This window comes from Gigantopelta aegis, chromosome 15, assembly GCF_016097555.1.
Source record: "Gigantopelta aegis isolate Gae_Host chromosome 15, Gae_host_genome, whole genome shotgun sequence".
In the NCBI taxonomy this organism is placed as follows: Eukaryota; Metazoa; Mollusca; class Gastropoda; order Neomphalida; family Peltospiridae; genus Gigantopelta; species Gigantopelta aegis.
Genome location: NC_054713.1, coordinates 36,130,882 through 36,146,262, shown reverse-complemented (window position 1 = coordinate 36,146,262; position 15,381 = coordinate 36,130,882). Strand labels below are relative to the sequence as shown.

Sequence of the window (15,381 nt, the reverse complement as noted above, 5' to 3'; positions counted from 1 at the left end):
ATGTTTTGTGAAATCAACTCGAGGATTTCAATATTTGGAAATTAAAAACACAAACTTTAAATTGTTGATTTCTTTAATTTATATTCATGCTTCATGTCATTAAAAATTCAAACATTGTCCAGAGAGCACGACTCGGCCTTCTGCCTAGAACATACTTGACAATTGGTGAATAATGCAAGAAAAATGCTCTGTTGATGCAGGCGCTATATTTCACTATTTTTATACCAGGGGCAGACTCATAAAATATTTTAGAGAGAGGACCAAGGCTAAATGGACTAACCTCTGAAAGGATCACCCCAATAACTTGATTATTTTATAAATAAAAATTGTTTTATAATTATTTATTTTTTAAGAGAGAGCACTTTAATTTTTAGGGGGACTTGTCACCCCACTGAATCCTAACCCGTCACCTCCCAGCCATAAGCCAAATGCATAGACATATGGCATGTGTCAGTCCTGTAGGGGCGATGCTTCGTTTAAAAAGCTATGCCCCCCCTGCCCCCTCCATCCCACACTGGAACAAATCTGGTTTTAGCCAATTTTGAGACGTGGAGTATTTCCTTGAAAATGGTTAATCTAAAGAAAGATGTATTAGCCAAATTGGTAACTGGCTAATCTGGCAATACACGGGGTCAGACCTGCCACTCATGTAAAATCTCAAGAATTTCACAAAACTGGAGAGGCAGCTTCCCCATCCCTTCATCATACTTTTGCAACCAAAACTGAGTATTCAATCTTAAAAAAACCAGGGCTTGTTAAAAATGAACATACAACAATAAATAATTTGCACAATAATTTTCATCCAAAAACAAATTTACCTATTGGTAACTAAAACACATGCCACTTCTTACACATGTAACATATATTTTCATACTGAATATTGAACACCGATGAGCCCTGATTTCACCCACTCAAAACTGTGTATTAAAAACAATAGTAAAATAAATAAAAAAGCATGCATGGTTTGTTCCATATTTTAAATAGTAGCTACGTTTGTACATAGTGAAAATGGGTTTTTGTTGATTGTTCTTTATTAAATACATGTAGTAATTTCATTTTAAAACAGTACTTCTACAACATATTTTTACACATCAATTGTAACAAACTGTGTATCGAGATATGCAAAAATGTTTATTACAAAGTTCCACAACTGCAAATTTGAGGCTTAATCAACAGTTAACTCTTGAACTATACTCCGATAAACTTGGTTTACTATGAATCCATGATCATCTGCAATCAGTACAAATTGTAAACTGATGGAGAGTGTGTTCTGTAATGTGATTGTTTTTCCGGGATCAAATGAAAATAACACCTGGAAAGCTAATGGTGTCATTTTCTACATTAGCAATTGGAACAGGCCAAGTTGACGGTTCCAGGGTCTACAGTTTGATTGTATCCAGGTATTTTTTCAAGAAATATTGGTACAAAATATAGTTAGTTCCATAAAAAAACGATTAATTTTTAATGGACATAACCATATGCAGTTTTTAGATTTGCGGGCGTTATTGTCTATTTGATGCCCACAAATGTTTAATTTTTAATCTCAGGCCAACACCTTCGGTCAAAAATGACATTTACGGGATCAAATAGACAAAAACACCCGCAAATCTAAAGACTCCTTATGGTTATCTCCTAATTAGACAATACACTATTGGTGATGATGTAGCAACTTAAATAGCTGTCATTGTTCTTGTCAGGCACTGTCCACTGTCAAAATTGGGATACGAGGGAGGTAAAAATTGTGTTAATCTGTGATCATTATGAATATGTGTTTCTCGCTTGTTCCCAACATAGTTTTCCATAAAATCAGACACAATTTCACATGCAAAATCTTCAGTGAAAAAACTTTTTTTTTTTTTTTCCAAAACTGAATTATTTCTTTGAATTGAAAAGTTCAGTCGAGTCTTATACAGAATCTGTATCATGATTGAAACAACAAGAAATCACCCAAAGTCTGATGAATTTGTCATTCTTGTAAACCACGTGTGTTCTATAGTCCCATCTCCATGAATTTATTCAGTATCTTTACTTAACACCAATACATTTTACAGGGAACAATACTTCACAAGAGCAGTCATTTCATTCCCATGTCAGTTACACAAATATAAATTTGTGTGAACTGCCAATTGGTTACATGGTAAATTGTTGCATTAAAAAAAACTTGAGGATCACCAAAACATAATTCATGCATTTCAAAAATGTGCATCATTCTGTTTCCATGTCAGTTGCACAATTTCAAATTTATGCAAACTGCCAAATCATTATATTCTAAAATTAAGTCGCAAACTTAAGGAAAAATACATGTTTTATTTAACGATGCACTCAACACATTATATTTACGGTTATAGGGCGTCAGACATAAACTTAAGGATTGATCACTAAAAGTTAATTGGCGAGTTCCAAAACGCATGTATAGTTGCACACCAGTAGTCGAGCTGCAACTCGACAGTACGTAAATATAATTCACGTAAAAATCGCACAAACTTCCGATTACTTACAGGGACATTCCCGAGTTTGCTCCATTGTAAGATGTTTCCAACTAATAAAATATTTCTACTATTAAACTTGCATATTAAATATATTTTCTTGTTTAGAATATCAGTGTCTGTATATTCAATGTGTTTCTGGTCGTCTTAATATTTGTAAGAAACCCAAACTGGATTTTGTCTTCAGGAAAAAAAATATTTTAGGACATAAAATGAAATTTAAACTAATACAAATATTAGAAGGATCAGAAACATGTTTAATATACAGCCACTAATATTTTATGCAGACATATATATTTGATATGTAATTACAATCGTTAAAAAGTCTGTTAGTAGATAACATCTTAAAAAATGCAGCAAACTCAGAAATGTCCCTTTTAGATTTTGAAATACTGTCCCCTGAATTATCTTCCACTGTCTGTCTGTCTGTCTGTCTGTCAAGTCTAGCTGTTGTTATTAAAACATTTTTTATCAAGTTCCCGAAGCTGGTATTTCCCGATAGCACTAAAAAAGATTTACCTTCTGATCCAAAGAGATGTCTTCACAGAAATTCCGAGAATATGCAAAATATTGACAAGAAGTCAAGAACATTTCTTTGATTTAGACAGTTTTCCTCGCAGAAAAAACACACATACACATATGCTACAAATGTGTACATGACATACAATGTACACGGTTTCCCTTAATAAAACATTAACATGTGCCTTATCTACAGTCGCGCCATTAAATATGAAGACCATCAACACCGTTATGATTTATATACAGAAGTCGGATGTCAAGTTCAGGAGGACGTTACTGCACTGTATGACAAAACACCAATATGGTATTATGAGTAGACTTATATACATTGTCCAGCCTGTAAACTTGGAGAAACATTGTTCAGAGTCTAGTCGGCAGATTCCTCTTCAGCTGTGGATCCCAGGGATAGCAGTGTTCGACAAATGTTTGAGAAAGCCACTAGCCCTCACAGAAGCTTTGGCTCATGCCCTATGTATTATAGTAATACAGTTGATAATTTCCACTAGCCCAGACCAAACATTCACTAGCCAGGACCAAGGGCTAGTGGATTTGTCGAACCTCGGTCAGATAGGTGCTGAAGGTGCTCCTGCCCTTAGTGAACTTTGAAATGACTAAAGAATCTGGTATTTAATAAATAAATAAATATAATAAGGTATTTTTAAAACAAAAATTAAACTGATGATATATGGTGTGCTGGGAATTTTGTGGTATGATTTGAAACTGCCATAGATACGTTGTGTACTTTTGGAATAATCTAGATGTTGTTTTTCATAATGCAGCCCATCCGTAGAAAAGCCTTGCATCTACCCTGCTCTCCACAAAGTACAGTGAAACCTATCAAAACCGGAATTCCCCCCAAACCTGACATTTTTCACGGTCCTTTTTTAAAAATCAGTATCGCAATTAACCTTTCTAAACCAGATACCTCTAAAACTGGACATTTTACTTAGTCCCACTGGTGTCCGGTTTAGAGGGGGTTTCAAAGAGCACCAGTCTATATCTGTGTAGTGGTCTCGGAGAAGTGTAGCTGTATTCTTGCATAAAGCCAATAACTATCTGCAAGTGTCTATGAAGTGCAGCTGTATCCTTGCATAAAACCAATGACTATCTGCAAGTGTCTATGAAGTGTAGCTGCTATTTTTACAGAGCTGAAACAACTCTCTGTGATGTCAAGATGTTATCCTTTGAGAACAGCAACATGACCTATATGTATCCTTCCGTGTATCCGAGAAGTCCATCTATTTCTTTCATAGTCTACAGTGCTAGCTCTGGGTGATCTGAACATTTCGCCAAATTGTCTCAAAAAATGACTAACCTATAGCTATTTTTCAATAAAATATCACTTATTACACAATTATTTTCGCCAAATTAAAATAAAATTCGCCAATTGTGGAAGAGCTAGCCCTGATAGAACATCATTTATCTGCTGCTGAGCATTACGCAAGTCAAATTGTTATCCTCAGAGAATTCCTTGCTGAAGACCAGCTGTAATTTCAGTGAACACCAACAAATTTCATATGCAACCATCTTTCTGTCATCAGACACTAAACTGAATATTCTTTTCAATATACTTTTACAGTTCCAGGAAATTCAGCCATTACCTTCACCAGACTTCCAATACGTTGTACAACTCAGTGAAGTTTAAATGCTATCTTGAAAGGATTCCAGATGTCCAGATGTTACAGAACTTCAATATGCTTTTAATTAATGTTCTGTTAAGTCCAGCAGTTACCCTCAAAGACCTGCAATATGCTTTACAGCTCTGTGAAGTCCAGTTACTTATCCTCAAAATTTCAACGTCTACAGCTCTATGAAATCCAGTGGTTACTTTTTTAAGAACCTCAAGATACTTTTAAGCTGTATGACGTCCTCTTCCACTGAATGAAGACTAGCTGGTACTTTGACAACACTTAAACATGCTCATGAATTCCAAATGTCACCCTCACACGATGCCAATATGTTTGATCTGAAGTTGTCGCTCCACAAAGTCCAGCATGACAGAGAGCTGAGTGAGATTCTTGTCCTCGCAGAACAGCCTCAGTTCTCTAGCCATCACTGCAGCTTTGTGGAAGGTCTCTATGGAGGACCTCTCAAGAAGAGACAGCTTCTTCTTATTGTCAGCAGAGTCAGGTTTTTCTTGCTTGTTCTTATCAGGTAAAGTGTATGGTGTCTGAGTGGAAGCCGTCTTCTCTGTATCGGTTTCAGGTCTGCTCTTGTCCGAGTCAGAATCAGAGTCTGTGTCGTCATCATCATCATCATCGTCATCACTGTCACTGTCAGGCAAACCGGTCTCTTTGTGCCCTTCTGACTGACCAACAAGCTCAGAGCCTCCAGGCTTTTCAGATGCATCTGCATCTACTGGTTCTTTCTTAATAATCCCTTGGACATCTGATGATGCTGGTGACACAGTCTGACCATGTATAGCAGCTGCACTAAGCTTACACTGATTTGGTCTTGACTGCGGATGTTCAAGTGAACTGCTGTAACCAGAAGAAGGAAAGCTGATAGAAATGTCTTCAATACTCTCCTCTGGAACTGAATTATTGGCACCTCTTGAAAAAAAGAAAACTATATTGTTCCTCTTTCGAAAACTATCCAGCCAACCATTGGAAGCTTTGAAGTCTGACCTGCCAAGTTCGGCAGCAATGCGCTTTGCTTTCTCTTGCACCATTGGACCAGTTATTGGGATATCCACTAACTTGGACACTTCGGTGTACCACTCTAGCGTTAACCTGTTCACATCATCATTCTCAGCTCTGCGACAGATTCGCTTCCTTGCCAGGTTAGCATTGTTTTCGTAGTGATCGAGAATCTCATCTTTCCTCTTGAGAATGGAATGAGCTTGAGACTTCCCGATTCCAAACATCTGCGCAAGCTGTCTCTGAGACTTTCCATTGTGGTGGTGGATTCTCAACAGTTCCACCTTCTCCTGAAGTGTCAGCTCCACACGCCTGACCTTGCCATCACAATTACCCGGACTAGATGACACACTGGAACCATCAAGCCTGGCATCATTGTCAGACTTCAGATGGTCATCCGAAGCCGAGCCAAGACTTGAATCCAAAGCACCTACTGCTGCTGCTGAAGTCACTGCAGGTGGAATGGACGAATTGAGACTAGTAAGAACAATTCCAATCAGAGTTTGGAACTCCAGTTCCTCTTCAACAGAATACCCTGACTGTGTTTCTGATTCAATGGACTCTGAACCAGAGTTGTCATCAGACTCCTCCAAGTCAGACAGGGTCACATGTCCAGGAAGACTTTTAAAGAAGGCCTTCTTCACAACAGAAGGGTAAATCTGACCTACGGCTTGATTTATCCACAAACAACATTCAAGTAGCGACACACAGCCTGCAATTGTTAGAACACTCTCCTGGTGAGCACTCAACTGAGACACTACGAATTGTAGGAGTTGTTTTTGGTAACAGAACTTAAATCTTTGGATAACATCATTGTTAAAAGGACTAGCCTCCAGCGAATTGGAGGGATGAAAGACGAACTTGACGTGCTCTAACTGTAGATCCAGGAAATGAACCGAGGTATGCTCCAGAAACAGCAGAACATGTCTGCCTTGCTGCTGGAACTTGCGATCCAGTGCTCGAACCCACTCCTGGAAGATGTCAGCCGAGACCCAAGCATTTGAATTCCACCTCCATATCACTGGCATGTCGGACTCATCCACTCCACAGTGTGGCTGCCATGGATGTCTACCAATCACCACAGGGGTATCAAAGTCGCCCAGCATATTGTACCACAACATTACGGTCAAGCAGTGATCCGGGTTCTCACCTTTCCGTTTACTAAATGCTGCTTTCACTTTCTCTGGCAGCGAAGCATAGTTCAAGTGCACCTCGGTTAAACAGAGGATGTCCTTAAAGTTATACTTGCTCATGGTTCTTTTTAGATTGTCCTTCCACGAAGATATTTTTGTTGGCTCTTGAGTGCTAAGTCCTTGTTCGGAACTCAGAATATTGTGTCTCTTTCTAAAGCTAGCCAGCCAGCCGTTTGAAGCCTTGAAATCATTGCGGCCAAGTTGCTTGGCATACTGCTTAGCTTGATCTTGCAGCATGGGCCCATTCACCTGCATTCCCTGAGTCTTGGACATTTCCTGAAACCACTCCCAAGTCAACTTGTTAACATCATCATTTTCGGCTCGCTTTCCAAAACGTTTCCTGTCACTAACGCAGTTCTGTTCATATGCTTTGAGTATTTCCGGCCTCCGTTTCAAGATGGTTTGCACCTGAGACTTGCCAATACCAAACATTTGAGCAAGCTGCCGCTGACTCTTGCCCTCGCTGTGGTTTAGCAGGTCAACTTTCTCCTGCAGCGTCAACTCTGTTCTCTTGCTGGGTACCTTGAAAGACCGTAATGCTGCCAGTTCCTCCTGAAGAGATGACCGAACATCGGATGCTGCCTGGTCATCATTTGACGACTGGTTATTTTTCGAAGAAGATTCCTGACTGTGACTTGGAAACGAAGGCAACTGTTCATCTTGTGGTGACGTTGTTTGATCGTTAAATACGGGTAACTGTCTCTCCGGTTGACCCTGAAACACTGGTCCACCGTGTCCCCACTGATTCTGGAATACTGGCGACTGTCCATCACCATCTGATGAAACCTGGTCATGAGCAACAGACAAGCGTTCCTCCTGCGAGGATCTCAGTTGATTCTGTGACCCTGGTCCATCTGGTGATGTCTGCTCATGGGAATCAAGCACCTGCCCATTCTGTGATAATGATGATGATGATGTTCTAGGGTATCGCAGCACTGTTAGGCGATCACTTGAACAGCTTCTCAGGGTGCTATCTCCTAGTTCAGTCATTGCATCTGATGTCGGTAACATCTGAGACATCATCGCTTCAGATTCTTCAGGGAGGAAGGTCAGTTCATCATCACCATATCTCAGTACAGCTGTTCTCCATGTCTCCAGGTGCTATATGGTGTCATACATGTAGTAACATGTTGTTGGTGATCATTAACAAACCTACAAAGACAAAACAAATCGCACCATGAGTATAATTTACATGTGTGCAATTTATGAATACATCCATGCAATATTGTTATTCAACAATTTTATTAATTATTAATACATTTTCTGAGTTTTCAATTTCACAAAGGCAATTTTAGAATTATTGGAAAAGGCTTGTTTAATCTAAGGGCAGCTGAAGATCACTCTTGTAAAATGGTGTTACATGAGCAATCACATGAAGTTTCAAATTAGAATATTTATTACATATTTTATTACAATGTGTTCGATTTGCCACTCTTCTAAAAAAGTTCCAGTAATTTAAAGACTGAGCATGTGGCTTGACAACTTGCTTCCAGGACAGGATAGTCCTATTTACAAAATTACCAACAAAATGCACTAGCCATCAGGCATGGCAATAGTAGGTATTTACTAGCCCAACATTAAATATTACTAGCCATGGAAGTGGGACTACCATAATCTAGAAGCCCTAATAATGACATAAAGGCCTGTCATGGACAATGTGCTATCCGAGATATTAAATTTGGCAATAAACAGTTTCACATCTTGACAACTGTTGCATGTTTTTGTTTTCGAAATTGGATTAAGATATGGCAACATAACTTCTCACCACATGTAGAACTAAAGATTCAGTGACCTAGTCAACTTTCAGCTGAAAGAAAACAATTCTCCCAAAATGCTGGTTAGATTAATAACAGGTGCTGACAGCTTCTTTGCAGATTGGTGTAGTGATGGGAATCAGTTACAACGTGTTTGCACCAACCATTCAATTTACAATTACACAATCAATTAGAATTATATGAATATCAGAAGGCAAGGCTTCTAGATTACGGTAGTCCCAGTGCCATGGCTTGTGATATTCAATGTTGGGCTAGTAAATAACTACTATTACAATGCCAGATGGCTTGTGAAAAAAGAAGAAGAAAAGAGTCAAATGTTGCAGTTAAGTCTATTTTGTAAATTTATATGAATATCCTTACCCCACCTCAACCCCAATGTTAGTGTTTTTAATCTCTATCTCCCTCTTTAGATAGCATATCAGATTATTACTATTATTTACTAAAATTATATTAACAATGTAAAGTAGGGCTAGTTAAATTTTAATTGTGGCTAGTAAATTAAAAAAAATCACTGATCCCATGGCTAGTGGATTTTAAAAACATTCTAAAGCTCTGGAAGGTTTCAAATTAAGCACCATAAAAAACATTTGGGTGGGGGAGGGAGGTGAGGAAGTGCTCATAGGAGCTTCAAGTTTGATTGTCAACAGATGTTGCCAAACCACTTCATGACATGAGTTTATAATATTAATATTACAACGTGTTTGCACCAACAAAACACTGGTTTAAATGGCCAAAATATTGTATAAAGGGTGGAGGGACAGGGGCGCCCCCACCTACCCACCCTCTGGCTACACAAATTGTGTATTTTTTTTTTTTACTTTAGTGTCTGGCTTTGGTTTCATAAATAAGGCATGTGCTACATATCAGTTGGTTCAAGCAGTGCAGCTATGTAAGAAAAAAGAAGAAGGCTGTTTTGTTTAAAACACCACTAGAGAACATTGATTTATTAATCACCGGCTATTGGATGTCAAGCATTTGATCTTTTTTTACATATAGTCTTAGAAACGAAACCCGCTACATTTTTTCCATTAGTAGCAAGGGATCTTTTATATGCACCATCCCACAGACAGAATAGTTCAGACTACAGTCTTTGATATACCAGTTGTGGTGCACCGGAACAAGAAATAGCATAATGGGTCCACTGCCGGGGATCGATCGTAGACTGACCGCGCATCAGGCAGACATTTTACATCAGGTAAGCCACATACACACACCAAAACGTATCGTGGTAATGTTATTCCAGGTGTGTGTGCACCCCTCCCCCTGCATAAGCAATTTTTTTCAATATATATTCCGGGGCACAATGACTCAACCTCCTACCCCTATAAATTTTGCATAGTCACAATCTACCCACCCTGCATAAATTCCTGCACATGGTCCTGTACCCTGCAATAGTTTTGTAAACTGTCATGCATAAAATTATGATATAGTGATAGCATCCCCGACACCTTGTATTTTAATCTTACTGCTTTTCTCTCCCTTTAAAAAAAATATTTTAAAGCTTCCCTTACCAAAACATAAGGACGCCGTGGTTTTAAAAAGTCGAGGGTCATTGCCAAACCTATTTTCTTGCCCCTTGGCATATCAAGATTCAACAACCCCCCCCCCAAACTCCTCCCTCCAAAAAAAAAAAAAAAAAAGACTGCAAGAACAGTTAGCATAGAATATATGTATTAAATGTTGTTTTGATTGCATTCGATTGCATTTGATTGTCGATTTAAAACATTTGTAATCGTAAATGTACCCGCCAGTGAAATACTTGAATGTCTCCCCTAGTCGGCTTTTTAATAAAACAACAATGTTTCTAAACAAATTAATGTGAAAACTTAATTGGCAAGATTGATTAATTTTGCTATTGGCCTATGCGAGTCAGCTGCCATTGTTGAACATTGTCTAACCTAGCAACACTTGTGATGGAGGGGGGGGGGGGGGGTGCATGGTTAACTTGTCATACAGAGAGGTCAATTCCAGCCATCCACTGATCAGAGCCCACATTTTCAAAGCAATCTTAGCACTACAAAATCGTAAAACCGTTGTAGGTTGTAACATCACTACATCAAAGCTTACGATGGTTTTACGATTTCGTAGCGATAGTATTGCTTCAAAAATATGGGCCCAGGAGCGCAGTTTATTGCTCACCATGGCTTTTTAAACAATAAGCACTGCACATTTTATTTATTTATTGTAAAGATTATGTCTATTGTAGAAGATATAGCACTCATTTTCATTTTTAAAATTTATTATTAAAATCTGTGCCAACATTACAGAAAACCTGATCAGCCTAACATGACAAACCGTCAGTGACTCAGTCGGTGTCACAATGAATGGGGCATGGCTACGCAATCGCACGTTCACTGAAATCAAATCAATGCTCAGCATGTACATAAAGTAGATTATTAGGAAGTATAGTTTGCAAGTTAAAAAACCGAATTGAATAACTCAAAACTGATAACGTATTCTACCTTGTGGTCACTGTTAAACGAGATTCTTGGAAACATTTGTTCTTTGGATGGATTTTTATTCCATTGTTTTCCGGTAGGGGAAACAACTCTCGGTACGAAGTACTTGGTTTTTGTAAGTATATTCCTCTTATTGTTTTTAAAGCACCTCAAGCAAAACCAAACATTAAAAGTTAAATAATAATAATAATAATAATAATAATAATAATAAAAAGTAAAGTTTGTTTTATTTACACCATCATAGCACATTGATTTAATGGATGTCAAACATTTAGTAATTTTGACATGTATGATGTAGTCTTAGAAAGGAAACCCTCTACATTTTCCATTAGTAACAGGGGATCGTTTATATGCACCATACCACAGACATGATAGCATATACCACGTCCTTTGATATACCAGTCGTGGCCTACACCCTCCCCCTATCCCTTATCTCCTTTGAGCGGGCGACAAATGTATGGCTGACACTACTATAGGACATTACTTTAGTAATCATTGGCTATATTTGTTGTTCGACCAGCAGATGGGGCGGGAAGTAGCTCAGGGGTACAGCGCTCGCCTGATGCGAGATCGATCTAGTATCGATTCCCGTCAGTGGGGCCATTTGGCTATTTCTCGTTCCAGCCAGTGCTCCACAAATGGTGTAACAAAGGCCGTGGTATGTACTATCCTGTGTGTGGGATAGTGCATATAAAAGATCCCTTGCTGCTAATCAAAAAGAGTAGCCCATAAAGTGGCGACAGCGGGTTTCCTTTCTCAATATCTGTGTGGTCCTTAACCAGGTGTCTGACGCCATATAACCGTAAATAAAATGTGTTCAGTGCTTTGTTAAATAAAACATTTCCTTCCTTCGACTAGCAGAGAGAGAGAGAGAGAGAGAGAGAGAGAGAGAGAGAGAGAGAGAGAGAGAGAGAGAGAGAGAGAGAGAGAGAGAGAGAGAGAGAGAGAGAGAGAGAGAGAGAGAGAGATCTTTTATCTGCACTTTCCCACAGACAGAACAGCAAACACCATGGCCTTTGATACACCAGTCGTGCCGCAAAGAAAACGTCCTAAGTAAAAGTAAACGGTTTTTTTTAACGACACCACTAGAGCACACACATTGATTTATTAATCATCGGCTATTGGACGTCAAACAGTTGATAATGTTAAAACGTAGTTAACAGAGGAAACCCGCTACTACATGAAAAAATAATATTAACGGATCTTTTATATTAATCACCCCACAGACAGGATAGCACATTCTAACGGCCTTTGATATACCAGTCGTGATGCAATGGCTGGATCGAGATATAGCTCAATGGGTCTACCGACGGGAATCGATCCTAGACCGACCGCGCATCAGCCGAGAGTTTTGCCACTGGGCTACGTACCGCCTCTACAGGTAATTTTATGTCTGGTGGATTGATCACTGCACAACCAAGGCTGGATCGTGAACATGGGCTTGTCGTAATATTTTTTTTTTTTTTTTATCAGACCGGTAGCCATAGGGGTTGGGATGTGGGATGTAGACCCACTAAAAACGATTATTCCCTCCCCCTGCTTAAAATCTGCTGGAATGTCTGTGTATATTTGTGTGCGCTTGCGTGTATATATATATGTGTGTGTGCGTTAACTAAGTATTCTCCCTTAAAACTAAATGCACCCGCACCCACACACCCACACCCACACCCACGCGCGCGCGCACACACACACGAACACACGCGCGCACACACACCAGCGAGTCAAAAATGACGGGTACTTGTTTCATTACATAGTTAACGCTATCAGTGCTTCCATTGGTAACATGTATTTTGAAAGTACTATTAAAGTACATGTAATACTTGTTATCTGCCTTTCATTCATTTCAACTTATTTTCGTGCTTATATCCAATTAATGTTCAAGCACGTTGTCCTGGGCACACAGCTATTTGGGTTGTCTGTCCAGGACAGTGGGTTAGTTGTTAGTTGTTAGTGGTTAGTGAGAGAGAAGAGGGTGTAGTGGCCTTACACCTACCCATCGATTCGTTAAAAGCTCGCTCTCGATGGGAGCCGGTACCGGGCTGCGAACCCTGTACCTACCAGCATTATGTCCGATTGTTTAACCACGACGCCACCGAGGCATTTGTTATCTGCCAAGACCCAGACATATTATCCTAAGTACAAGGGCCATAACTCTGTCACAATAAATAAATTCAATATCTGATAGTTATGGCCCTTGAATGCATTCACACGATTTCTGAACAACAAAACCGTTATCCCGTATCCGCAATCAAGACCATAAGCGTACGAGACAGGGGGGACGGGGGGCGGAGGGGGAATCCCCCCCCCCCAATACTGGAGTAAAACCTCAAATTTGGGCAAAAATCAAAGAAATATTCGGACAAAATGTGCTAACTTGAGACCTTTTTACCATGTATTTCCATCATTCTACCCTCAAAATTAGTTGTAATCCGTGTAAAAAGGCGTAGTGATTCCTTTGCAACCCTATATAGCTGTTTGGTAGTAATGCTAATATGAAAAAACTAATTGTTATTCAGATTCGGGCATTTTCGTTTTAATTCGGGCAAAAGCCAGCCTGCCCCCCTTACAAGAATGGAAGCCCGTACGCCTATAAAGGGGAGCATATCCTTCCCCACCGCTGACACCCATCATGGGTATTGTCACTACAACTGTCAAGACCGTCACTTCATCCAAAACGATGAAAACATATGAAAGAGGTTTAGCAATTAGATAGAACGGTATACACAAGTTCGAAAGAAAGAAAGAAATGTTTTATTTAACGACGCACTCAACACATTTTATTTACGGTTATATGGCGTCAGACATATGGTTAAGGACCACACAGATTTTGGGAGGAAACCCGCTGTCGCCATTACATGGGCTACTCTTCCGATTGGCAGCAAGGGATCTTTTATTTGCGCTTCCCACAGGCAGGATAGCACAAACCATGGCCTTTGTTGAACCAGTTATGGATCACTGGTCGGTGCAAGTGGTTTACACCTACCCATGGAGCCTTGCGGAACACTCACTCAGGGTTTGGAGTCGGTATCTGGATTACAAATCCCATGCCTCGACTGGGATCCGAACCCAGTACCTACCAGCCTGTAGACCGATGGCCTTCCACGACGCCACCTAGGCCGGTACACAAGTTCGAACTATGGAGTAGCACCAGCCATCATTTTGGTCAGTGATGCATCGTATTTAGTCGATACAGCTTCCAAATGTCTAGGACAAAACGTTCTGAATGCTCCCAGACGTCCCTGGACATCGTAACATCATAACCATCATAACGACTTCTGCTGTGCCAGAATGATAAGGCATTGTTTGAAATCTGCATGCAATGAGCATGCCAGAGCCGTAGCTAGGAGTTTTTGTTTGGGTGGAGGGGGGGGGGGGGGGGGGATAGGCAACTGAGTAGTTAATAGTCTAAAACTCCTTAAACGGTTAAGAAGAGAATTTTCTTTAAATTTCTATATTTTTTCCACTAGCTACGGCCCTGCATGCCCTAAGGTTTCTTTGAAGTTGTGATATGTAAAGACCAAAAGCTGGAGCAGAAGATATACTGCTCGACATAAAGGAACAATTTACTATTTGAAAGTTGAAGTAATCCCTTCTGTCATACAATATGTAAAAAAAATGTCTTAAAACTATCTAAAAATACCAACGTTTCATTTAAAAAAATTGCCAAAGTGTAATATAGCTTAGTTTGGGGACCAATGTCGCTTTGAATCTCTATGCATAGATCGAGGAAGGGAACTGATTTGATACATTCAGATGTTTCTTTTATTGCTAACAACTCTTGTGGGTAAATCAAAGGAAGGTAATCTGTTATCCTACATTTATTGAATGAAATTAGATCATCGGTATGGTGGAAAGTAAAGTTTAAAAGTTTTAACTAGATTCCTTTGTTTTGAATTAACCAAATCAGTCAGAAATTCTAATTCATACTCACTGAGAAACAACTCCGCGAGTGGTGGAAAACGGTTGATGCCCATGGGGCATCCTTTGCCCTGTCCATATGTCAAACTTGATTTAGCCGCGGGCGAGACGTAGCCCAGTGGTAAAGCGCTCGCTTGATGCGCGCTCGGTTTGGAATCGATTCCCTGGGCTATTTCTCGCACCAGCCAGTGCACCACGACTGGTACATCCAAGGCCGTGGTATGTACTATCCTGTCTATGGGATGGTGCATATAAAAGATCCCTTGCTGCCAATCGAAAAGAGTAGTCCATGAAGTGGCGACAGCGGGTTCCCTCCTTCAATATCTGTGTGGTCCTTAACCATATGTCTGACGCCATATAACAGTAAATAAAATGTGTTGAGTGCGTCGATT

The 15,381-nt window shown here is 39.7% G+C and overlaps 1 protein-coding gene across 1 annotated transcript; it reads right to left on the bottom strand.

Annotated features, from left to right (window-relative positions):
• Positions 1-2,742: 2,742 nt before the first annotated feature.
• Positions 2,743-11,180, bottom strand: LOC121390706. The gene is made up of 2 exons (XM_041522595.1): positions 11,075-11,180; positions 2,743-7,989 (listed from the first exon to the last, which is right to left on the bottom strand). Exon 2 carries the CDS (start codon positions 7,858-7,860, stop codon positions 4,948-4,950), a length of 2,913 nt encoding a protein of 970 aa, XP_041378529.1. The 5' UTR covers positions 7,861-7,989; positions 11,075-11,180; the 3' UTR covers positions 2,743-4,947.
• Between the last annotated feature and the right edge of the window lie 4,201 nt (positions 11,181-15,381).

Coding starts and splice junctions, on each gene's coding strand:
- LOC121390706 (XM_041522595.1), bottom strand. CDS start 7,860: ATGATGTCTCAGATGTTACCGACATCAGATGCAATGACTGAACTAGGA.